This window comes from Pagrus pagrus, assembly GCF_965226575.1.
Source record: "Pagrus pagrus genome assembly, chromosome: 19".
Lineage (NCBI taxonomy): Eukaryota > Metazoa > Chordata > Actinopteri > Spariformes > Sparidae > Pagrus > Pagrus pagrus.
Genome location: NC_140203.1, coordinates 4,076,988 through 4,103,568, shown reverse-complemented (window position 1 = coordinate 4,103,568; position 26,581 = coordinate 4,076,988). Strand labels below are relative to the sequence as shown.

Here is a 26,581-nt window from a genome sequence, read left to right as displayed (position 1 = left end):
CCTCTTTATAAAAGAACAACAGAACTGAAATCAATTCAGCCCTTCATTACACTTATCTTCCAATGAGCACAAATTCAATCACACAAATTCATAAAACAACCTTTACTATGACCTTCCTCCCCATGAAAAACTCTCTTTTTTGAAAATAACTCCTTCAAAAGCTGCTTTATCCTGCTGTACAACTCACAGAGGAGAGCTTTTTCCATTGTACTCCAACAAAAACTCTTTGTGTAACATAAATAAATGTCATAAAATGTAAATGTAAAAGCAAGAATATAAAAGAAACCATCAGGTTGCTGTGATGACTCCCTACTCACCTTTCTGGTCCGTTTTCCTCCAGATTCTCCACAAACTTGTCATGTTCTGTTCATGCCCTCTTGCAGCACATTAACAATGGCCACTGACACTGGTGAATGCCACCTTTATTTATTTGCCGATAAGCCGACGTCAGTCAACCACGTGCATATCGGCTGATACCGATGTTAGGCTGATAAATCAGCGCACCCTCAGTATTTACTCTTCTGACACTCGACTATCTGATCAGAGAGGATCCATCACTTCCTCAACTTAGAATTGACTATTTCACAATGTTTCCTGGTTCAAATTATTTTGTGCCTGTGAGATAATGTTTGAAGTGTAATCTCTCTTTGGATGCTTGCTGCAGCCTTTACGCTAATCTGACAGAAATCGATTCAGAATTATGTCGTGTTGAAAGTGATGTGTTGTGACCCTCACACAAAAGTGACGAGGCTGTTTATTCAGACAGAGGATGCATTTCTGAAAAGGGATTCATAGAAATGCTTCATAAGACTTGATAGTAAACATTTTCAGTGATGCTTTCCCCTGGCTGATGGCTGCTGTTCTTGCTATATATGGAATAGACTTAAAGGAGGCATGTCATGCTCATTTTCGGGTTCATAATTTAATTTTAAGTCACTACTAGAAGAGGTTTACATGTGTTAATGCTCAAAAACACATCAGTTTCCTCTTGTCATTGTTTTCTCTTACTGTCCGGTGCTGCAGCACTGTATTCACCCTCTGTTTTAGCTCCTGTCTCTTTAAGGACCCCTCCTCCTCCTGAATACCCAGTTCCCTCTGATTGGTCAGCTCACACACGCCTGACCCAGCACCACTAACAGCAACCGAGCAGCTGTGCTACATCAATTCTTACATGCCAAATCACCCACTAGGCATTACATTTTGCAAATGTAGGACGTGGTGGTAGTGTGATGTCGCAAAAAGTCACAGAATTAAAGGCGAGACTACTGACGAGGCGTTTCAGGAGCTGTGTTTTCTGTGGGAGAGAGGAGCTTCTGTCGGTGCGGACTTTCAAGATCTTCAACGACACACTGAAGGAAAGGAAAAAAATCTCCTGTAATGTTTGGTCATTTGTTGTCACTGACCGAATGGTAACAGACAAACACGTATTATAAAACATCTCCATATAAGAATATCAGCTTCAAAACTGTCTGTCATCACAACCATGCATAATTAGAGCTATAATTAATGCATTAAAGGATGTTATGTAACATTTATGAAAGCAATTCTTCAAAACCTCAAGCACAACAGAGCCGCGACAGTTGACAACAACCAACAATGGGAGCTGACAGAGATAAAGTTATGTATATGGAGCACTCATGCAAATAAGAGGCAGAACATAATTCACCAACACGTCACAACATCGACTCCAATTATTGCGGCGCAGAAAGACGTCGTGAAAGGTGGCGGCGAGTCGAAACACGTGACTGCTATCAGCGCTGATAGAAACCGACAATTTCCGACAAATTCAGCAAAAATGTCAAGTGACTCTTTCAGGCGATGTGTTCGCAAATAATCCTTTAGCAGCGGGGGATAAACTACAACACACTCGTGACCTTTTGAGGCTTAGAAAACCATGAAACCCCGAGAATAAGACAATAATTAAGATAAAACATGAACTTTGCAAAATGACATCCACTTAATAAACTACTTATTTTCATTTGCCTCTTTACCTCTTCAACTATAAATCCTCTTTATCACGCTCTCCTGGAACTGCACGCCGGAAATCTAACTGCAGGGATTTGAAACTTACTCCTCAGATTTTGTTGTTATCTCTCCATTTCAAATAATTAACTCGCAGCCTTCCTATCACACACAGACATCCTGGAAAAATCCTATTACAGTACACAGTTTATGAAATGTGTTTATCTCCTTCGCCGCAGCGTGCAGTAGGATATTTTTACATGTATGCAAATGATATGAATCAATCGTTGCGTTTCTCGACGGTTATGAATGCCAGGAAAAAAGACAGTGTTAGGTGAATGACAGTCAACATCAACACAGAGTGACTTAAAACAGTCGAGAACAAGCACATTAATTCAAACATGTTTCAAGTAACTCCAGCGGTGACCCTTAATGGAGTGTGTTGGTTTAATGCCGTGATCAATTAGGCAAATCTGTGTCGTCCTCCCACACAGACTGACACAATACGGACCTGCTTTAAAGATACAGCGTGCTTCCATATTCATTTAAATGCCATCTGACAGTGCAACATCTCTTCTATAATATATTCTCCAGCGTGAGGGACTTTGTTATCGATTCTCAGACGCACAAAAACAGGAAATGTTTCTGTCTTCCGCATAAAAAAAGTCTCTCTCGCCTATTTTAATAGTACATATCCCAGCCACTAAAAAACAAACTGTCAATTGCAATTGTAATTTAAGATGTTTATTAGGCGGACCGCTTCCAATTTCTAGATTTCTTTCATGGAGAAAAAGACTGAAAAGGACTTTAGCGACAATCATGTGTGATTGTCGCAGCTATCGTTATTGTGTGAACAGCAGCAGCAGGTGGTAAATGGAAGCTTTAGGGGGGTTTTGATGAGTGTGTCGTCGTTCTGTGATTTCATTTGTCGTTTTGCTATCAGTCCAGGTTGCTTATCAGAACTTGATATTGGACTTCTGATTTTTTTTTTTGTCTTTTGTTTTGCTTTCTGTTCGGTGTGGAGAAATTTGTAAAGGTTTGTGCAAAGACATTGTTGTTCGTGTGTGTGTCCGTCTCTGTGTGTGTGTGTCGAGGGTGGAATACAATGTCATTCTCATCAAGATTGTCCCCCCCTCCGAGACTGAAATCATTTATAGCCCGAACAGGTTGCTGCGGGTCTTCATCATTTCCGCTGTTTGTTTGATGTTGTCATCGGTTTAGCCGGAGGCTGTTCCAGTCATAGACTCTTTAAATCCTTTTCTTTGCCAGTGATTGAAGGCTGTGGTTGTAACTGGGCGACTGTGATCAATTTTATTTTTGAATATCAATAGAGCATTTCATAATAATGTAGATATATCAGACACTTATCGTCTCACCCCTCCGGCAGTACTCCTACTGTGAAATATGAAGGATCCAGAAGATGATTTAAGCCTAAAATCCTTTTTTTTATTATTTTTTTTACTCCAATTAGTAGTAAAAGATGGTTCTCCTATTCACAAACAGTCAAGCAACAGGCAGAAACCTAACTTCCACAACGTCATTATAATATATACGTGGGCATTTTTTCGGAGAAAGTTCATTTTAGAGGTGATTTTGTATGTTTGCATTTCCAAAACGGTGTTACGAGCACTTAGCTCCACAGGTTCTTGTGATATTAAACATTCTCCTCCTGTAACTTTTGGTTCAGTTTAAGGCACAAAAACAACTCCTCACGTTGATCGCTCTGTCAGCTCCGTCTGTTTTCTACCCTTCGCCTGCACTCTCACAATGACGCCACTCAGAAAAACCCGTCTATTCTAATGCAAAAATAGTCGGGAATTATATTGACAGCGGTTGTCAACATCACGCAAAGTAGCGTAAACTGATTTTTATTTTCAAACCGTCTGTGTAATTTCTGAACGATTTGATATCGTTTGACTTCCCCTTTATTCCTCTCCATATACACAATATGCACTTTACTGATCGTCTGATGCAACAATGCGCTTCCACCTCAGAATGCGTCTTAAGCAGTGTGATATAAGTCTAAAAAAATCTTTAAATAGGACCTGTCAACATCCCTGAGTCCTTATCACTTCAAGTGTCACATGGTAGTCCACACAACATCAAGTGTAATGTGAACTCAACCTCCTGTAGGCCACAAGAATACAGGACTTGAAGCGCACAACTGGGTATAAGAGCTTTAACTATAGAGAAAGATTAGAATAATTCATGTTACTGCTAAATGGACTGAAATCATACCTCTTAAAGCTCTTTGAAAATGTGCCTCTCATTCCCCCTATTCACTGGGTACCACCATCCTGTGATTAATGGACAACCCACTGTACGCCCTGTGCCACAGCTGCACTATTATATCATTTGTGTGAACATTTGATATATTTTTCTGATAGACTAGCTGACAAATTGTTACTTGGAGTCCCTATATAGCTGTAACTGCAGGGAGTTGTGCTTGAGAAAGTGGACAAAAGCATAGAAAAGTATATTCTAATATCCATTTTACACCATGAATACCCACTTTAAAAGTAACTTTAAATGAAAGCGCAATGTCGCTCAAAAGTTCTTAGCTGTTACGTTTGTTAGCTTAGCTTGAACAAGTTGAAACAGCCAGCCTGTCTCCGTCCAAACATGAGACAATATAGTAGGCTTCACCAACTAGCAGCTTAAGCTAGCTAATTTGCACATTATTATGCGTATTTCTCGTTTTCATATTTACACAAATTGAAATACAACAAACAAGCTGTAGTTTAATGGGTGGTTATGCCCCCCAGATGCAGCAGGGCTGGTTTTAAAGCTAACCATCCCCTGGCTTTAGCTTCATATTTAGCGTACACACATGAGAATGATGCTAGATGATCTTTTCATCTACAGTAGCTTTCAGCAAGAAAGTGATTAACAGTATTTCCTAAAATGTCAGACTATTCCCAACACTTATGATTATGTTACTTATGCACTTATGTTAAAAATTACAGGGCACATCAGAACTAGCGTGGCAGCACTTTCAAGGCTTTAAAAGCGTTAGCTAAGTGGGCTGAGCTATAATAATAGCATTGATAGCAATCATTTAATAAAGTGATTAACCTAGATCTTAATCAATGAATAATACACTGTACCAAATGCTTTAAAAGGAGGATTAGCATCCTGTTGACATGGATAATGCTAGCTCCGGTTAACAGGACATAACACGGAAGTTGCGGCAGTAACTTGAGCAAGGTTACATAATAGCTAGGAATAAGGTGGATACAATAGGCTACATCTACTAGCACCTCTAAAGCTAGCTAACATATTCAGAAACAAGTGGTAGTTTTATGGGTGGTTATCCTGTGTGGAGTAAGTTCATGGGCACAACTAGACTAGCTTTTTCCCCCTGTGTCCGGTCTTAATGCTAAGCTAAGCTAACTGTCCCCTGGTTCTAGCTCCATATTTAGCATTGACATGGGAATGACATCAATCTTTTCCAGCAAAGAAAGCAAATTAGCATTTTTCCAAATATGTCATAAACTTCCAATAATAAATATACTCAGCCACACTAAAGCTAATGTAAAAACATTACAAAAAACACACTTGCAACTAAAGCTTAAAGAAAATAAAGATTAAAACATACATTAAATTGCATGTCCCAACTTATATGTGTCACTGCATACCCTCTCATTACACTGCTTGACATGACTGGAGGGGAGGAAGCAACAGGATTTTACAGTCTCAAGAGACTGCAGCGCTCCTCTGCTGTGGTGAACAATGTCGATGCTCAACAAACAATGCTGCTTTTTTGTAACACCTCTTATCAAATACTCTCATCGTAACCTAAGCACAAAGGTATCAGGGCGGAGTGTAGGCTGTTGCTTAGGTAGAGGTCTGATTTGTCTGCAGCGAGTACACTAAAGGTCGTACAGATATGTATGCAGCATGATCCCTCACGGACCGGTTTTCTTATCACTGCTGGTGCTCCACTCTCGCTCGTCCGACATCTCATTCGTCCAGCAAATTAGATGTAAAAATGAGAAATTACTGTGCCTGCAGGGATTGTTGTCTCTCTCTCTGCAATGCATTCTGCAACACTACTGAGAAATTATTCATATAAAGGGCAGAAGGCAATAAGATTGTGAATTGCATCACCTCCGATGCAGGTGAGGTGAGAAGGGGAACCTCATTTAGCCTCCCTAAACTACGTCTGGCTGCTGAAAGACAGCTCCTTCACAATGCACTAACTCTCATAATGCCATCATGAAAAGTTAATGTGTTGTTTATCACTTATATTTGTTTTCTCATTGTTCAACTGTTTCCATCGACCACTAAAGATCCATAATTCCAGGCTTTTTGCCATCTCAGTATATTTTCACAAAAAGCTGGGCTCCCATATTTTTTCATTATTTCACCGTCTAACTGATTTAGCATTTTATGTTCTGTTAATGTCTGATGTTATGTCATTTGATGGGTTTGTTCAGGAAGTATTTGCATCGCAGTATCTTATTACTGCAGCATATTTGCTCAAACGTCTTATAACTCTCACACTGAGCACGTTCACATGACCACAATAATCCAAAAACTGGGAATAATCATGTCATGATAATATCTGATTAGTCGTGTTTACATGATTCAGTCAATTAGTTGGATACGTGACATATTCTAACTAGAGTTAACCACCACCGTTTGGATTATAAAAGGATGACCACACCACCAACTGCAGTGAGAGTTCACTCTGAGCTGGGAGGCGGCTGTGTGCTGTTAGAAGAGCGTGGTTGTCATAATGTGTCCGGGCTAATCTCAATGAGACAAAGCCCCCAAGGAGCAATATTAGAGCAACGTCCACGCCTATATGGGCATGATATGCAAATGAAGGTGTCCTTGGAAGGCCTTTTTTTACAGGAGCCTGAAGTGTTGCAGGACCGGCCTCTCAGAAGAGGTTAGTGGCTTGGCTTTTAGCCCCTGGAGGCACTGGGCCATCTCTTTTTTCGCACGCAGAGATAGAAACTTTGCTATAGTGGAGATATCCAGTTCAGATAAAGTACAAAATCTGGGTAGAAGAGTGATTAAGATAGATCAGGATGGGTTTCTTGGCTTTTTGGTTTTCCTGACTCCCACACGAACGGCACAATACAATAAATTCCCTTCCAGAGTGGTAGCGTCATCACAGAACTAATGTCAAATACGTAATGAAGGAAATATACAGTAATAACTACCTGCGTTATGTCCCTTCGGCAACGATATTTCAGGTGGAGTTAGTGCCACCTTTTCGTACCACATGCAGCTCATAAAGAGCAGCTGGGGCTGGATGGAGGGCAGACCGGATGTAGGACTTTGATGCGCTTCAAAAGTCACTTCAGTGAGTTTCTCTATATTTAACAAAAACTAAAAATCATTCCCCGACCTCAACCAAGAGCTTTGAGTCCCTAAACAGAGTGTTAAAAACCTCTTCATCATGCAGATACTCTGCTGCGAGAACTGCCAAACAAGTGAAATACGCTGTCAGTGAACATTTTGCTGATGTGCTCTGCAACCACATCGTGCAACTTGGGAGGTATACAGTATTTCCTTGTTAACTCAATTTGAAAGAAAAGAAAAAAAAGAAAACATGACTCAGGTGGCATTACATTTCATTTCCCTCCTAACGAATTTGTTGTTGCAAATTATGAAAATAATTCCCCGGAGACGGGGCTGTTAACACAACAACCAGAACTGCACTCCCATACAAATCACTCCTAAACAACACCAGACGTTGCCTAAAGCTATGTGCTGTAGTCACATTTCTATTTCTCTTCTTCAGCATATAATGCAGCTACAAAAAACATGTTTCTGTGTCTATATGATTGAGACAAACAGAAAGTTATGGCCGACAAGGCTTTAGGGCTCCGACCAAAAAAATACCCCGCAGTGTTATACTGTATAGTATTTCTTTGTGTAAGGCATCAGTGTTGGAGGAAGTGGCTCCATCAGGCACAAGAAAGAGTCCTTTGTGCACTATATCGTGTCTGCATCCTTTACTTGCATGGAGCCTCCACAGTGGCTGCGATGCACAAGGCTGCGTGGTCCTTCGGACAGGATTGAAGGAGGCATGTGAAAAAAGGTGGCTGTGGGCAGCCGGTGGCCAACATAGCGGTCAAGACGGTCAAACTGTGGAAGGTTGTGCAGAGGTCCTTGTGTTAAACCAGTCGGAAAACAGCTTGAAGTGATTTGCTCTATATGTGCGCTGCTCGTAGCAATCCGCGTCCCACATACACCACCTTTAAACTGTTCTGCTACACTCAGTCTTCACTCCTCACTCCGTTACTTGTTTGGTGGTTTGATGGCTTTTCACTGAAGACAGGCGGCTGACGAGCATCATCAAAGGCCATAAATGTACATTATTTAAAAAAAACAAACATGTAAACACAGTAGGAACGATCCGGAATAATTATCTATTTTTCACAGCAGATAATCAACCTGAATATGCAAATAATAAAACAGTAATAAACAAAAGCTTGATAGAAACAGGTATGGAAACTGGAGCAGCAAGTAATTACAACACTTGCTGAGAGGGATGTGAAGCCAGTTCAGTTTGCCCTGGACAAACTCATCTACAGACATGATAACTGCAAACTTTGTACAACAATAATAATAATAATTCTTCAAAATAAAGGCATAACAGATTAGACATGTTGGAAAATACAATAATGTGCTTATACAAAAGGTTTTGTCAGAGTCAGTATGAAGTTGAACCACTCAAGAGAAACACAACAGAGGCTCGGGCTGTTGTTGACAGCGCTGCCACCTGGCTATCTCCCAGCCCTGACCAGCAGTGGCAGCACCGCTAGCCGGCACGATAAAGATAGAGTGGATGGGAGCTGACAAGCGGAGACGGCTGGACGTATTTGCCCACCAGTGCCAATCAGAACTGAGTCGTGCCGCGGCGACTTTCCATGTGGAGTGTCAGCCGGTGTCAGATTGGGTTGCCCCCACGAGCAGAGGGATTGCAGTCAGATGTGATAACAAGGGACTCAGTATTTGTCAAAAGATGTGCGTTGTGTTCAGAAAGCCATAGCTAATAGTGCTGAAAGGCTGCCGGTTCCCACAGTGTCTTTTCATTGAATCCATCAGAAATGTAATTCCAGGTCGGATGACGGTCATATTTCAATATTAAAGGGGCGTTATGCAGCAGTTCTGGTGGGCAGCAACACCACATGGATGCTAACGTGTTCACCGTATCGACTTTTGAGGTGACAGGATGGGAAACGTGTGTTTAGGTGTTCAGTCAAAATGAAAATGTTTGTGACAGGAGTCTTATTATAAAGGATGTCGACTACACTCACTCATAATAACTTCATCAAGGTAACGGAGCCAAATGAAACGCAGAAATCTTTATTAAATCTCTTCCCAGTTTCTTTCGTGTGAGGCTCTGAAGCAACTGGTGATCCTTTTTTTTTTTTTTTTTTTTTATCTTTTAAATATCGTGAACACCGTTGAGACTACTTATTAACAGGAAGTAATAATCATATGGTTATTGCCAGCACAACGGAGAGCTTGATTCATAATAAAATGGGCAATTTCACCTAAATCCCCCCTCAGGGTAACTGGTAAACTAAGGAGGGATTTGATGCGAGGGGTATGAGAGCTGTGATGGTGTGTTATCAGTTGAGTAATTTGCTCTTGTATAAACATGAATTACTGTTATCTAAGTGCCCCCTGACAGCCGATTGGCTCCTCATTAGGCCTCTGTGAAATGAGATTAGCAACGAGCCTCTAAATTATGATCCAATCCCAGAACACATAATCTCTCACACATATATCCCCCCTCTGTGTCTTTCCGGGGTCTATTTCTGTCTCCTCTCTTTTTTACCTTGTTGCCTCGTCTTTTCTTCTTTTTTTTTCCTCGCGGCTGCCGTTTCCTCGTTCTCCCCTCATTTGACCTTTTTGCCCTTTCTCCTCCTCCTCCTCGCTCTCCTTCCCTCAGAGTGCAACTGCAGTGGGAGGTCAGACGACTGCGTGTTCGACACCGAGCAGTACCGGAGCACCGGCAGTGGGGGGCGCTGTGTGAGCTGCAGAGACAACACTGACGGGCCCCACTGTGAGCGCTGCAGAGAGAACCACTACAGGAGATCTGCAGAGGAGCCCTGCCTGCCCTGCAACTGCAATATTAATGGTGAGCCGCCGATGCAAAAACCCTTAATTGTTTTGATAATAACTTAAAAAAAAAAAAACCCTAATTATAATCCGTGCCAATATCATTACTCACTACTTTTGTTTTTTCCCCCCGCCGCGAGAAAATGTAATTATGGTTAAATTGGATTTCTGCATTGGCGCAATAACGCACCATAAGCGAGATTTAACTCGGCAAAAAAAGGACTCGCAGGATTAATTGTTGCAAATTTTATGGCCAAATGTTTTTAAATCATTAATAGCGCCGCATTAATATTTAGTCTTTCACACTATTCAAGTGCCAAACCTCGCCCGAGAGTGGAATCTTCCTCTGATTCATAATTTACACAATCTTGTTCGTCTCATGTCTCGCAGATCTCATCAGATTCGTCTTCAGCTCAGCGTCCCGTGACCATTACAGAAAATCAATGACCAGTTGACTCGTTATCAACTGGTACGCCTCGTGTCTTCATTCAACACGGTCTCATTTTCGGCCGAGGGACGTTTAAATGTTTGGGGCCCCTAATTGCACCGTCGTCCAGAACCCAGAGAAAGAATTGAACAAATACGTCAGAAATCTTCCCCTCTATGTGTCCTGAATAGTGCGAGGTGATTGCACAGAGATGTCGGAGTCCATTATATTGATAAAAGGTTATAGCAGGCTCCATCAGGCTTACTCTTCCTTTCATGTCCACAGCTGGTCTTTTTTCTCCATTAACTAAAGCTACAGTATGTCAGATACAGTGCGGTTGCGAGGTTACATCCTGCTCTTCAAGCTCATCTCTGGGGTTTCTGAACAGGAATTCAATAACGGGTCGCCATTATGAAACATCATTAACGCTGTACTGACCGTTTAAGTGTATTTTAGCAGTAACCTTTTTGGATTCTGAAGTCTTTTTTCTCCGACTGTTTCCCTTTTGTCCTCGCTCTATCTGCGTACCCTTTACATTCCCTTCTCCTTTTTTTTTCTTCCTTCCCCCGTCTGTCTGACACAGGTTCACTGAGTCTGCAGTGTGATGTAGAGGGAAGGTGTGCGTGTCGAGTCGGCGTGACAGGCCCGAAGTGTGACACGTGTCTGCCTGGATATCACTCGCTGGGCCCCGGCGGCTGCAGGTGAGCAGCGCACACAGTCATCGACACGGAGACATTTTGAGGCACAAGACTCACGAAAACAAAAGCAAATATTAACCAAAGACATTTTAAAAAATATATGACGAAGAGGGGTTAACACAGACACAGACTTAATAAATCTTCCCTGTTTTGCAGGTTTACCATCTAACATTCCCCAAGCCTGAATTTATCAAACTACAAAGCCGCCGTAAACAAGACGATTCTCATTTCTCCATGTGACACCGCTGTGAATTAGTGACCTTCTTATCAGCCGGCGCCACATTGTGCCAAATACAGTATCAAACCGCTAACAACCGTTGCAAGACGCAAGGCAACCCAGAGCGCTGTAACAAATATTTCAGTCGAACCCAGAGCAGGGTGTTTTAGGGTCATTTCACCTCTGAAATTCCTGTGTGGTCGCCGTCTGCTGCCTCTTTTGCTCTTTACACAAACATCTGCTGAACTGTTTCATCAGTATTATTATCGCCGCGCTAAAATTATAGTCCGTTTTCTGTGTTATTAGACGAGACAGTCGGGAGGTGTTGATGTTTATCACAATCTGATTGATCATTATGGTTTATAATCTGCATTTAAGCCTTGGATAGTTTACTATGTGTTTTCAAATGCTGCAAGTATACGGTATATGTCTAATATTTAGGGGGTTAGAGTGCTGCAGGGATGAAGCATTTTTGTAGGTCGACCCAGAAGTGATCATCGCCCTGTTTCCCCCGACAAAAACCGATGAGATTTTTCGATTGGATTTTGGATTATTGCTGAATATAAGGTCTGTGGCAAACACACCTTTATGATACTTGCACGCTTTGTGAAGCAGAATCATCTTGACCACTGACGGTACATGATTTAGGAATTGCCAGAAGTACAAAGCTAATATTAGTCTTTACATGATTTACATCACGGTCGCATGACATCAACTTCACTACCACTGAGCTCCCGGCTACATACACACTTTACTTTGATCAGGCTTGTAACTAAAATCGGCCTATAGAAACAGACTAGTGAGCAGTGAGCGTTTGTGTCGACCACAGACCTTTTTCAGGCATTTAATCAAAAACCCATTCAAAAAAATACTTTGCCCTCAAGATGAGGGAACTGGAAGTGCAGAAGTGCTAACTTATTTCTGGGTTTTAGGATTCATTCCCGTAGCGCTCTGTCCGCATGTTGATGACAGTTAAAGGGTTGGTAATGAGAGGGACATTTTCATTATAACCATATCTTATATTGTGTAACTACACAGTAAAAAGCTGCTGTTTATATTCTTACATCAGCAGTGGTTGAATGGCTATGTAAGCTGTGAGAGGGGTTTGGTTTTTGTGTTGAATAAAGAGAATTATTACCCAACGTTGCCGTGATTTTTGTTCTTTACAGCCCGCAATTTTGAACATACTTGAACACTTAGCTGCTAAAGAACTAGCTATTTTCCTCAAGAGTAGAGAAAAAAGGGGGAAATTATAAAGTGAACATTGGACATCCATCGAGACAGCCTCTTAACATTAACCCAGCATGAATGCTAATGTTGCATGTCTGGTGGATGTGAAAATGGAGAGTGAGGAAATCACAGGTTTTAGCGAAATCGTCGCTATGAGCTCCCTCCTGCTGCACATGGTCGGCGTCTTGGTTGGTTGGTCAGTCAGCCAGCCGTCCAGACCAAGAGTAAAAGACCTGCTGTTTGAAGATCCCTCAGAACCGAGCCAGGGAACATGCGGTCTCCTCCATCTGTTACCATGGTGACAGGATCCAGCCTTCACTGCCTTCAGAAACTTCACTGTAAGCTTTTGCTGCAGCCGACCCGAAGGAGAAACTTCTCTGCTGTCCTCCAAAGACAGTCGGATGAATAATGCTTCGTGTCTAGTTAGGGAAGGTCAGCGTACTTTTTGTAAATATTATCCCATTTGTAATCTGCTTTCATCGGCTTAAATATCCTGAATCCATTTTTTTATTGTCACAAACTATTTACCAGAATGTTATTTCACTCTATTTTTCTTCATTTACGATATTGATTTATTTAGCAGTAGTAGTTAAGTGGTGAATAAATGCCTCCATTGTATTTAGAGTTATTGTTTGGTGTATTTTTGCTGATCCCTGATTGGAAAAAGCTCTCAGAGTTGTCACATTGATTGGCTGAGTGCAATTGTTGTCTATTATTTGAGGTGGAGCCCCTCACGAAGAACAAAAACTTAACACATCTATTGAAATATTTTTCGACGTCGCTCTGTTTTTGATCATTTCAGTATGCTACAAGAATGAGCTCAGAGGGTTATAATTTATTTCAAGATAGCCGGAGTTGCTTTCATTCCTTAGATATGAGCCGGTTTCACCTCTGAGGCTTTGCACACTGTGCCCTTTGTTGCAGCCTGAAGATGCACTGACCTGCTGCATACATTTTGATGATGAAAAGCCCGGTCCAACTTTCTCTGACCCCAGAGCTCTCTCTTACTAAGTATGCGGCGCATTCGAGCCGGCATGTAAATGCATATGTGTGAGTGTGTGCGTGCGTTCAGTGTGAGAAGTATGTTGCAGTATTTATATTCATAAGAAGTCTAGCTCCCCCTGACCTCCTCTACATGCCAAGGGAATGCTAAGTTGTGATGGTGCTGAATAGCATATCAATGACTGTTTGGTGTTAGAATTATTTCTACCACTTAACTGTGGACACTGTGACAACAGACATGGACTCACTGTTAACACAACCATGGACGTCCAGTTTTTAGCTTTTAACAAAGAAATGTAACATATATTCTTGTGACTAAAACTGCTAGAATCAGTATTTTTGTCTTAACAGTGAATCAAATGACTATTTGCAATGTGACAAGGGCAGCTCGTAGTGACAAATCCAGCCGCAGCATGCATCTGTTTTCAGCAAAAAGGCACCAAACAGCAGGCAGGCAAGGTTAGCTGGTAAACATAGCTGAACCAATAGCAGCATAAGAAGATATTAGCTTAAAGGATAAGTCCACCCAAAAAAGAGAATTCAGTCATTATCTACACCTTCGATTCCCAAGCGGATAGGAAGTCAGGTGAAGTCCACAAAACATTTGGATGGGGACTAAAAAATAAAAAATAAAGATAAACAAAATGGGGCCATAAAGCTCCTAATCCAAGACCCAAGATCCCAGAATTTATTTGAAAAGATGTTATTTACATCCTTTTTAAAGCCCAAATCTTCACTGTGGTTGCTAAGCTAAAAGAGTTAGTGCAGATCCCGTCTGAAGCTCGGCACAAGCTCGACCGTGCATCGAGGTTGTAAATAATTTCTTTCTCAAATCAATCTGGGATCTCAGGGCTTCTGGAGATTTGGGTTACGCTCAATAAGCTGTATGGAGTTATTTTATGTGGCTACCCAGCTACTTCAGTCGGTTAAGAGGATGCTGCAACACTGTTCTGCTGTGAGGCTTCGGAAATGTTTTGTGGACTTCGAAACTTCACCCGACTTTTCCTCAGTGCGAGTAGATAATGACTGAATTTTCATTTTTGAGTCAACTTATCCTCGAAGATAAAGAGGCAGGTATATTTCTCAGCAGCTTCCTCTGTTAAATTGGGAGTAAATATTGGACTTTCATTAGCCACATCTCCAAATGCATGCTAATGTTACTCCTTACTCTGTGTCTATAGGAAATAGTGCATCAAAGGTCGAGCGTGTAGGATTTAGTGGCATCTAGTGGTGTGGTGGCAGGTTGCAGTAAACTGACCACCTCTCATCCCACCCTCCCAGTGGCCACCAAAGATGCAAAAGGCCCTCTCTAGAGCCAGTGTCAGGGTTTGTCCCTTCTGGGCTACTGTAGAAACATGGCGGTGCAACATGTCGGACCCACTCTCTCTGTAGGCTCCTTCTAGGGTAATGAAAACACGATTTTCAGGTGATTATACGCTAATGAAAACATAATTATACATTTTTCTAAATACATTTTTATATTCTATTTCTGCCATTGGACCTTCGGGGGGTAATAACATATCAATGCTGCATTTACAGCCTCTCACAAATGGCCAAAAACATCATTTAAAGCAGGTTTAAAGTGAGGCTCAAGATAAAGGAAGCTTTATTGAAAAGGATTACTGACTGAGATCTCATTTGTTACCCTGGAAACTCATGTCCTTCATTGAATATCACAATCTTTTGTTTACTAAGAGTTATTCTCACGGGCAAAACTCTATCAATACAAACATACAGAACATGCATGCACACATTCCAACATATATGCATACACACACACACACACAGACATTGTACACACAAACACACACACTGGTATCTGTCATTCATGCTGCAAAATCAGGCTTGTTGAGTGGAGGTGTGAATTACGCAGACCACTGGAGCAGAAACAAGCAGAGACGGCCTGCCTTGTGATAATTGAATTATTTGTAATAGCGCCTCGTTAAAAAACAGATCCCGCGTTACGGTTTCAAACAAAAGTAATCAATCAATGAAGGTGATCAAACACATTCTGACACCGTCCATGTCACCGCGGCTGACCCCGTACGCTCGCTTTCATCAAGGTTGTTTACGCTGACTTTAAATTTCAGTTTTAAATGAACGTGGCGATGACTTAAATAAACTGGCAGGGTCGACTGGTCATTAGGGAGATTCAGGTTCGAGCCCTCAAGACAAGTATCCATGTTGTTGATGTGTCCTTGAGCAAGACGCCCCGCTGTGTCCTGGGCTGCCGGTGTGTAGCCGACCATCTGTGATCTGGAAGAGGGCAACGTGTAGAGAATCACATTATTTTGTCCTTTTGTTTAAAAAATTCTTGCTCAATAACATGTTTTTTCTCCCACATACGGCACACGTGCACGCACACACAGTGGAGTTAAACCTTTCATCTTCACACCGGTCACTTGTCGTCTGCAGGCCGTGCGCGTGTGACCCCAGCGGGAGTGTCGACCACTGCTCTCCTCTGGACGGACGTTGTCTCTGTAAGACAAACGTCGAGGGACACAGCTGTGGCAGGTGCGTTGTAAGGTTGTTGCGTACTTCCCTTATGTTGCCAAGGCAACCAGAACCAGAACAACTGAAGCAATTACTTAACGGTTTTATCAGCTTATGTATAGAATACTTCTCTCATCACGTCTGATCTTTAAAGTCTGCATTTTCAGGACGATCACCTCCTAGATTTAACGGTAATGTGAAATAGTTATACCCAGCAGGCGGGTGTGCACATCCTACAGGTGCAGCAGAAGACTTAAAAAGAAAAGCCTGAAGAATATTTTCATCCAGAAAACTGCTTTCTGTTCTGGGGCTATCCCGTCACTTGGACGTCACGGACGGTGAACATGCCTGTACCAACATGTCAATAACCCAGTCTGCCTCTCGCTGTCTGTTTCCATCCTGCTCCTCGAGGACACAGGATCACTCTGATAAACTCACTGTGACATCAGCAATACACACAGCCCCGGGTCTCAAACTATTGAATAATGCTGCGCTCCCAGTTTGTTGACGGTTTTTCTTTTTTTTTCCTGATTTCACGGCTGGTTGAGCAGGGCCCTCTCCTGTGTAATGTGACCAGTGTAGTGGCTGATTTTTCGCAGTGTTCCTGTCCCACCCTTATGCCAGCTGGTGTCTGTAGGTCAGCACTCGGGGTCCTTGCAGCTGAGCCGAGGAGCCACGTTCGGTCCCTTATTCCTTAACGCTGCCACCCCGAGAACAGCTTAAAGAGATTAGTGAGAACAACACTACGGCAAGGTTGTAGTAAATAGCTGCAATGAGGCTTGTGTGCAGCATTTGCATGTTAATAACTTTTTTATAGATGAGGGTGTGTGTTTGTGTGTGTGTACCTGCAGATGCAAGCCAGGCTTTTTCAACCTACAACGAGGGAGCCCCGCAGGCTGCCAGCCGTGCTTCTGCTTCGGCCACTCGTTGGCCTGCTCCTCGTCCAATCACTACGCTGCTTTCAACATCACCTCTGACTTCCTGGAAGGTATTGTCTGAGGCTCAACAGCCTGTGGGGATTGTAATTACACTGCTAAAATTAACAAGACCAACGATGTTTACTTTGTTCTATTTGTTTTTGCAACCTCTTCATTTTCCCCTCTCTACAATAGTTTATTGTGCTTTTATTTATAGGTGATAAACTGCCTCCAGTGATGTCACCTAGTGGCTAGGTTGCATTGTGGGTAATGAAGGCAGCGTGTTTTAAAAAAGAAAGAAGAATGCGTGGAACAAAAAAGGTTTATGACTCCTTGTTTTCATACTGTCCATAATGAGTCCAACAGGGTTATAGGGGCAGCGTTAGACCAGTGGACTGCTTTTCAAAACCTGGTGCCTACATTACCCACAATGCAACTCAAGCAAATTTATCCTCTGGCTCCACAAAAGGCTTCATACTACTACTACTACTACACACAGCAAATATGCAGCATAACAAAAGCTTCAGACTCAAGACAACACAACTAAAACAGGACTGAACTGAAGTTGACTTCCTGACTCTGATGCTGGAAAATGATTTGTGTTCGGTTGTAACATTCTGATTGCATGATTCAGATATTATTGCAAATAATACGCACAACATTACTTTTTTATACACCTCCTGTACAGCAAGTATATTTAATCACAGTAGGGCTGGGGGATATGGATCATAATTCCTATCTCGGTATATTCTATTGTGTGCCAGAGCGCCTTTTAAGATGTCACAAGCAATTTTATATATACATCAAAATGTGGAGGTTCAAAGTTTTGCAGCACAGCCCAGCAAACTGTAGCATGACTATAAAGTGATGAAGTCCATTGCCGATTGAGACAATTAAGTTTGTGTTGGGGAGAGTTTATAAAGGCATTAACAATGGCCATTCAAATGAATATATATATTTACATATTTGTTATTATTATTATGATTTATGCATAGACAGAGAGAGACTTTGTCCATTACATACGTCTGTCCAGCTGTGTGTCAATGCTTCAAAATAGATGACAACCAAGAGAAATATTCATTCTGATTTACCTCACACAAGCATGCAAACCCTCACCTGACACAAATAGTATTGTCAAAGACTATATCTCATTAATATAATGATATATCGTAAGAAGTCAGTGGACAGGAAAAACCACCCTGTTTTCATGTAAAGCCACAAGCATAAGAAGAAATTTGTAACTTGGTCACAAACTTAGTTTTTCTGTAACTACTGTGTTTTCTCCATACGGTTGTATTTCTTGTATTTGCAGCATCTGCATTTGCATGTGTTTTCTTTAGCTGCAGAGTGCTGAGGTTCTCAAGGTCACTGTACGCAGTTATTGTTTTTCTATGCTGGTCATACATTAAATAAATACAATGAAACCAACAGAAAAACAATCTGAACACTGTCAGTATGCGATGCAGAGGAGAGCAGCTGTGATTCATGTTTTGTCGTCTTTTTCCCCCTCAGATCAGGATGGCTGGTCGGGAGAGTTCTCCGGAGGGCAGGAGTACCCCCTGCTGTGGAAGGAAGGTGAAGTCTACCTGCTGCCTCTTACTGAGGAAGACATCGGCTTCTACAAAGCCCCCGGTGAGTCAGAAAAACAAAATAATAGAGATTTGAGCTCAGCCGTGAGGACAGATTGTTACCTCAGCTTGGGTTTAAATGGGCGGGTTACGATCCCTTTTGTTGACTCTTATGTTACGAGATAATAAATCCTCCAGTTGTTGCTATTATAGTAAATATGTAAATGATAGTAGATCATCTATAATAGCCATAGCTTGTTCCTGTTGTTCCTTAGTGAGATTAATCAGGGTCTTTGGCAGCGGGTCACACAGCAGTTATTCTGACACCATTTCCCCCAATCCGCTATCACAGCCATTAGAAGATAAGGGACTAAGCTGGCCCGGCTACAGGACTTAGGGCCCATTTCTATCAGCCGCCCCAGCAGCAAGGGCCTGATGGAATTGGATGTCTTGGCCATGCTGGAGAAGCAACAAAGTAAAAATTGGCTTGGTTTCTTCTTGTCTCCACTAAGTCGGTTCCAGCCATCAACTCGCAGCCCCTCCAGCCACCACGGCAGTCCGCAGCCAGAAGCAAAACAGGAGCAATCCCATTAACTCCGCATCCTGGAGGTTTTATGCCCAATACGCGCAATCACAGAGAACGACTCCATTCGGGGGCATCTTTTTTTAGAAAGATGAAACGCTTACAGCGGGATGTGACAAAGCCTGGTGGTCAGGCATGATTTCCAGAATGTCATTACGAATGCGTTGATAAGTCACGGCTGTGCATGTGTGCGTACTTACACGTGACATGTGCATAAGTCCATAATGAATGCTTGCATGCTTTTCCATATATATGTGTGTGTAATTATAAATGCACATAGTTAATAGTGTTTTTAAAAGTTGCTTTCTTCTTCACACGGTCTATAGTAACGTCTCTGTAGGCCACAACACACAGATTAGTGGCCCAACTGGCCGAGAGCAGCTTTGTGGCAGCCTGCTTATCTACTTCGCACAGTGCTTGTTTATGTTGTTTCTCCACATAATAAATGCACAAATCTATTTCCTTGCCATCCCTATTAATGATCTCATTTTCTCTCGCCCCTTTTTTTCTTTTTGGTAGTGGTGCATGTGTACAGTTACTTTAAAGATTAGAGCGGAGTGGCAGCGGCTTTGGAGGCAGCGCTGGAATTCGCTCTCTCTCTCTCTCGCCGCCGTCTCGCCTCCTTTTTTCCGCCTTTAATTTGTGTTTGTGCTGAAATCCCTCCACTGTGTTCTCCGGCAGAGTGAGGGATAATTCTGAGTGGCAACTCCACATCGAACATCATACGAAATGCATTTTTTTCTGTGATTCCAATGAATCTGTTTGTCACCGTAGTTTGTCTTGGGCTTCGGCTGTCACACGAGGGACAGGATTCAATCATTGGCTTTTTCTATTGAATTAGTAGAGAGAGAGAGAGAGAGAGAGAGAGAGAGAGGAGTGTTTGGGATCTGCGTAGCTCAGCCAGCTACAGAAATAGCAGCCAATGCTACAGGGAAAGAAACAATAAATCAAGAATTTCACTCGAGTTTCCTGAATTCCCCCTGACAATCAGGCCAACATGGCGCCTCACTCTTTCACCCCGTTCACCATTTTACCTTGATTGTCAAATGACCATCAGACGATCCAATCACGAATCAGAATTGCTCCTTGGAAACATTTTGATTCGTCCTCTCCTCCTATTTCTTTTTCACTACCAGTGTGTGCGCCTGCTCGAGACATAATAAATGTATGTACGTGTGAATCTGTTTTGTGTGAGTGCACTTGGGTGTGCGGTCTTCCTCTGAAGCATGTGCACTGCCACTTGTCCGCCTCCTGATCCTGGACATCTGCTTGACGGTTGACACAGGCGGAGTTCAAGTCCCTGTGGTGACTCAACAGACTGAACACTTGAGCGCAGCTGCCAGAAACTATCATAGACAAACATGAAGTACCTCCCCAAACAGTTGCTTTGACCTGCCTCCAACAACTGTGGTCACCACTTGAATCTGCTGGACAGTAACTGTGGCTCTCTTGGCTGAGCCAGCTTTCGTGCTGAAGGGGACATCATCTAGCATAAGTCCTTACAGCCATCTGTTGAGAAGCTTGCAATGTTGATCCTTTTCATATCTGCAGCGCAGGCCAACCTCGCTAAGCCAGAAGCAACAGGGAGACTGAAGGAAAAGAGACAGAATTTAAATGAAATAACCCTGCAGAAGGAGGAAAGAGAGCAGCATATGGTTGCTCTTGCGTTCAGTTGAAGAGTGGCAAAGAGAGTAAGAGGAGCAAAGATCCATGAGAGCAGCTCCGGGCTACCTGTCACTCCGATTCAGGCCGCAATTGTCGGTAAGAGCCTCACGCAAACTGAGTGCTACCTGCACCATAGGTCTGCACGTAATCCAGTCTGCCGGCCTTGTCATGCGGAAACATAAGCAAAAGAGAAAGGAGATGTAGCGGAGGGAAATGAGAGAGCTGAGTGGAGAGCTAGAAAGAATAAGTGGATAAAGAGCACAGAGAAAGACAAGCAGAGGGAAAGTCAACTAACTTAAAAGGTGAAGGAGCGCTTGAGTCGAGGCTCGAGTGGGAGAGTAAAGAGTTTAGTATGCTCGAGACAAACTCAGTCGTACGACATTTTGTCTGATTATGTCTAAAGGTGAAAGTGTTGATACCCTTTCCAAACGGCCACACTCAAAGGCCTTAATAGAGCTCTCGGGAGGCAGCCGGGAGGTATGTCTTTTGCGTGTTCTGTCGTCTTGACACACTGAATCTTTGGTCAGTGTCTTCATTCCCATTCAGGCTGTTGCACTTGGTTGCACACACAAAAGGTGACAGAGGCACTGCAGTTGTGTGGAGAATAAATAAAGAGAGCTTCAGAGAGAAATTCACACCCTGCCTTGCGTCTCACCTCCACACACCCGACGAATCAGTGCTCGGATGCGACTGCTAGATTGTCTGTGTCAGAGACAAAGTCTCGCCAATTCCTACGTCGGACAGGTGTCGGATGAGGGGATTTTCAGACGCTGTGACACGACTGACAGGCGCTTTGTTTGAAGCATGCTGTGGCCTTAAGGCTGTTCAGAGCGACAATAGCACTTTGTCACAGCATTGTCATTCATTTCAGACCCCGGCGTTGCCACAATGGGGCAGACGCTGAAGTCTCAATAAACTACGCTGGCCTGTCTTATACGAGCGTTTAAATGACTTTGTAACGTCGATAACAGACTCCTACTTCTGTTGACGTCACGGTGACTTTACAAAGTTGTTAAGTCTTGACTCATAACCCCTCTGTGACACTCATTGGTATTCTCACATATAGAAAAAACATCCATACCAGCAAAGTCCTTACTTTTCTTTTAAGTGTAGAACTATTTTCGAAACACTCGCTTAAAAAAAGAACAGCATGACTCCTTCATTGACATTTGTACCTCGGCTCTTAGACAACTTGTGTGTGGGTTGGACAAGAGCCCTCAGAGATGAGACCAGTCATCTGATTTGATCTCCGCTCAACACTTGACTTTGTCCCCCGTTACTCCCCTGAAGAACACCAGATAGGTTTGTGTCTTAAAATAGTGCATTTATATTTCTATTATATCAGTTTTATATCCGACATAATCGGCTGAATAGGCGTATTCAGTGTGCGCCAGTCTGCATATGTATGTGCTTTATATTGCTTCAAGAGTCCCCTCGACTATGAAGCTTTCCTTGCATGTAATTCTGTTTCAGGGCACGTACATTGTGCCTGCAGGCAGTGCCAGTTTAGTGTTAGACTCGGTGTCCTGACAGTGTTGCGCCTGTTTAAAAGTTTAAAGTTTGTCCATCGGGCCTTTGCCCCTCAGACTGTCTGCTGCATGGTGGTCGATGTTGGAGCCTCGATGGGATCAGTGTTTGTACAAGGCAGCTGTGATTAAATTGAAATTGAGTTGATTTAATTTAGTTGGAGCAAAGTCTAAACCTCCCTGATTGATTTTCAGCTCCTCTGCCGTTCCCCAAAAGTTATTCGGGCATCTATCACTTGGTGTGATGGCGGCTTTATGCGTTTCTGGCACAGCATCAATGGCGGCGCAGCGAGTGGACCTCAGATCATTCTGACAGAGTCATAGAAACAAAATGAGCGGCACAAGTTGACGCTTTTCCATTCAATTTTTTCAAGTTGTGGACTGAAATACATGCGTATTAAGTATATTGATTATTTATATTAGCAATTGATCTGTTCTCTTAGAAGGTGTGTCAGTTCCCAGAGCACAAGTTGTCATCTTGAAGGTGCAGTATGTAAAAAACAAATGTATGCCGTCCCCTATTTGTTTTCGAGTAGCCAATTCTTACATAGTGCACCTTTAATGTAGCTTGTTCTGTCTGATCAACAGTCGAAAAGTCAAAGATGTTCAGTGCAAAAAACAAAATCTTCACAGTGGTATATAGTTAATACCTTTGCTTATAGATATACTTGAGAATGAGTTTGGATGCTAAATATTAAAATATAGTCCAGAGATAGTTAGCTTAGCTTAGCATTAAGACCCGAATTATGGAAAACAGCTCGCCTCTCCAAAGTTTAAAAGAACTATCCTGGCTCTTTATATTTATGATATGTATATAGTGGTATCAGTCTTCTGATTAAACTCTCAACAAAAAGCAAAAGAAAGTGTTTTTCTCAAAATGTCTCATGACAGTTAGCGGCATATCAACGATATAATCGCTAACTCTTGCTGACTGCAGCTGTCATTTTGCTAGTTAGCTCAGTTAGCCATGTAGCAAGTGGTCCTATCAGCTGACTCGAGTACACCTGCACTGTGAGCTCGGACCAATGAGGGAGCGTTGGTGTTAATTCCCCCCGCACAGGAGCCTCGGACCATCGGGGCGAGCCGGTTAGCATGCTAACTTCGGTAGATGACATGTGGTCAAAGAGGTCCATGTTTCGTGCAGCAGAGACAAGACTAACTTTTTTATAATTTTTATAATGTTTTAAAGTAAAAAGTTTGACATATTGCACCATTAATGTATAAGTTGATGATATTAAAATTGAGTGATTAATCAGTTTATCGTCTAAGTGGTTTAAGTACCGCACTTAACGTTATATAGAAAATGTGAGTCTCAGTGTTGTGAGACGCGTGTGCAGCCGGCACGCCGTGGTATTCAGAAGATTGCTTAACTTTTTAATTCTCTCCAATTTGTCATGTGAAATAGAATAATGAATATAAATCCGCGGCAATGCACAGACAGCAGATCACACTTACACATGAATAATCCTTTCATTGTTTTTTTCATAATGATTCATTACTTTGGAGAGAGGCTCGCCAGTGGGGCCAGTCCTGGATGGTCTATTAGGGTTGTGAGTAATTACGCTTTTGGTACCTCTATCCTCACACACAGAGGAACCACACTGACGCAAATCAGACACGGGCAGAATAATAGCCAGCGAGCAACAGCTGAAACATAACCACTCACGACCATAAGGGAGCACTTTAGGGGAAGAATATTAGCTCGGTCACACAGTATTATTACTGGGCTCATTACCCACCGTTATGCAAGGAATGCGCAGTATGTATTTCTTATTAATCATTTCAAAAGTAATATCTGTTGACTTTTATTTTCTGTGAACGAGAGTTTCTGGCATTACTCATTATTACAGTGCGTCACTCCCCAAATATAGGTAATTGCCTCTTCTCAGCTCCCCCCCCAAAAAAAATTGTGGCTCTGCTGAGACTGATCTCATTTTTAAACTTAATGCAACAATGAGCATCTGCTGCCGGATGCTATTCTCATGAGTGCAGTTTGAGTATGGTTGTGTCTGAGTGACTGACTGGAGAGATCAAGTTTTATTACAGCTAACACAGTCTGCAGTCGTAAGGAAATTAGATTTCTCCGACAATATATAACTATGTAAGTATAACTGAATATATTTTGATAAGCTGTTCAGCTAGTTAGGAATATAAAGCTGTATATCTTTCCTTTACATCCAGTTTTGTCTATTCGCCTCAGGCTCATATGAAATAATTATTTTACGCTTCTATTTATCGATTTGTCTTTTATTTGCTCGCTTCACTTTTCAGCCCTACATTTTAACTTGCTGAACATTGAAACCATTCATCAAACCCCTATTTTCCTCACATAAGATTTAACAACGTCCTCACCGTATTTCTTTAACATAATGAGCGCCATCCGTTTTAGCTAGCTACCTAGCTGCAGCTTCCTTCTTTCTAAAACTACACCAGCCAGTGCAGGTAATGCTTATCATCATTTTTCTTGAATATTATGCAGAAATATTTACATATGCATAATAAAATGATAAATGGAGATACTCATTTATACTTATATTGAATTAAGGTTTGAGGAAAAAAGGGGGAGAGACTTTAAAAAATATATAACAGAAATCATTTAAGTCTATGCTCAGATTGAGTTGTTTATGTGTTTGGGTCTGAATTTGCTCTGGTGTGAGTGTCGGCCTGTCAAACTCAGAGTTAGTATTGATCGGTTATTTTCATTTAGACCTTTCACCCATATCGGTTGTTTTTCCAACGGTTAAGATATTAAACCATTGAAGACATTCCTCACTAATTGGTGATGGATTCAATCTTTGCCTTTTTTCTTTCCAGTCCTGGCTGTTTTTTTTTTGTTTTTTTATATTCCTGGTCATCAATATGTATTGACTCTGAAACTACATTGAGATGTGTGGCAGCTCATTCCACATGAGAAAGTGTTTTGTCCTCGCTGGTGATGATTGGTGGTTGTTAAGCTGCTTCCCTCGCTCCTGATTGGCTGTAATCATCTATTTCTATTGATTCTGAAGCCACATTGACTTGAGCGATGCCGTATCGGACGGAGAACAGAAAGTGCTATTGATTAGTCGTGTAATTGAAGCTTTTCCCCTTTTATCATGGCCTTTTTCATTTCCTACAAATACCTCTGCTGTTAGAAATAACACCATGTGTCGTGCTTCATTTATTGATGTATCCTCACACTCGCTCGTGTGGATTGAATTGTTTAAAAGCTAACAGGTATGATTGAAGCCGGATGTGTTGTTTGATTTAAAGAGCTGACAAAATGGTGCAGCACCTCGACTATTTTGAGGCTGCTTTCTTATTCGTGAGCGCTTGCAGCTTATTAGAAAGAACAGAGACACAGTAATGCGTCACTTGAACACATCAAAACAACAATTTAAATTAAACTCTCTTACATTAGAGCTAAACAAATAGCTAATGCCACTCCGGCTGGAATAGTTGCTGGGGAGATCCAGCGAGAATACTAATAAAAAAATAATGTTATTTATAATAAACCAAATTAAGTGATTGGTGAGAGCAAAAAGCATTATGAATTGAACCATGACATACTTGAAATGATGAAAGTTTATACTTAATTGAAATAATAATTACATTGCTTTTAAACTTTTTAAAAAAGCAATAACTTTAAGTAATTAATTTAACACATCACTGAGTAATACATCACCAACAGCAGCCAGTCACTTCTATTCAAACAGTGGACCCTTACAAAAGTGTTACTGGTTAGATTAAAAAAACAAAAAAAACAATGATTAATCTTGTCAAGGATGTCACGGTGAGAGTGGGCCGGAGATGTACAGAGGGGCCCGGCAGAGATGATGAAAGGGGGCTGTTGGTCGGGCAGATATTAGACGATCAGACGAGTCGAAATTGCTCCGAATGATGCCAGAGGCCCCTCGCAAGCAAAATCACCCACTCAAGTCCTTAGCCCTCCCAACCCCCAGAAGAGCTCAGGATGTACTTCACACACGATTACGCTCAAAAACAAGGTGGCAACCAAGCGTGCAACCTGTCAGTTCTGCCCACTCGCTCACCCGGAGCTGGTGGAGAATGGCAACATGGTTGTTGTTTTTTTGTTTGTTTTTTCCTGAAAATTGTTATGATTTTCTCATGTTTAGAGCACAACAACGCTGTGCTTATTTCCATATTGATTGAGGGAAAATCTTTGCCTATTTTTACAAAAAGTACATCTTGAGTGTGTTTGG

General features: G+C 42.0%; 1 protein-coding gene across 2 annotated transcripts in view; it reads left to right on the top strand.

Moving 5' to 3' along the window:
* Positions 1–26,581, top strand: part of lamc3 (laminin, gamma 3) — a 124,798-nt gene that overhangs the window by 45,675 nt on the left and 52,542 nt on the right. For both annotated transcript variants that reach the window (XM_084383019.1, XM_084383020.1), the window contains exons 7-11: positions 9,884–10,072; positions 11,064–11,181; positions 16,043–16,141; positions 16,972–17,108; positions 18,550–18,669. In XM_084383019.1, coding sequence (XP_084239145.1) covers positions 9,884–10,072; positions 11,064–11,181; positions 16,043–16,141; positions 16,972–17,108; positions 18,550–18,669 — 663 coding nt within the window. The remainder of the gene's footprint in view (positions 1–9,883; positions 10,073–11,063; positions 11,182–16,042; positions 16,142–16,971; positions 17,109–18,549; positions 18,670–26,581) is intronic.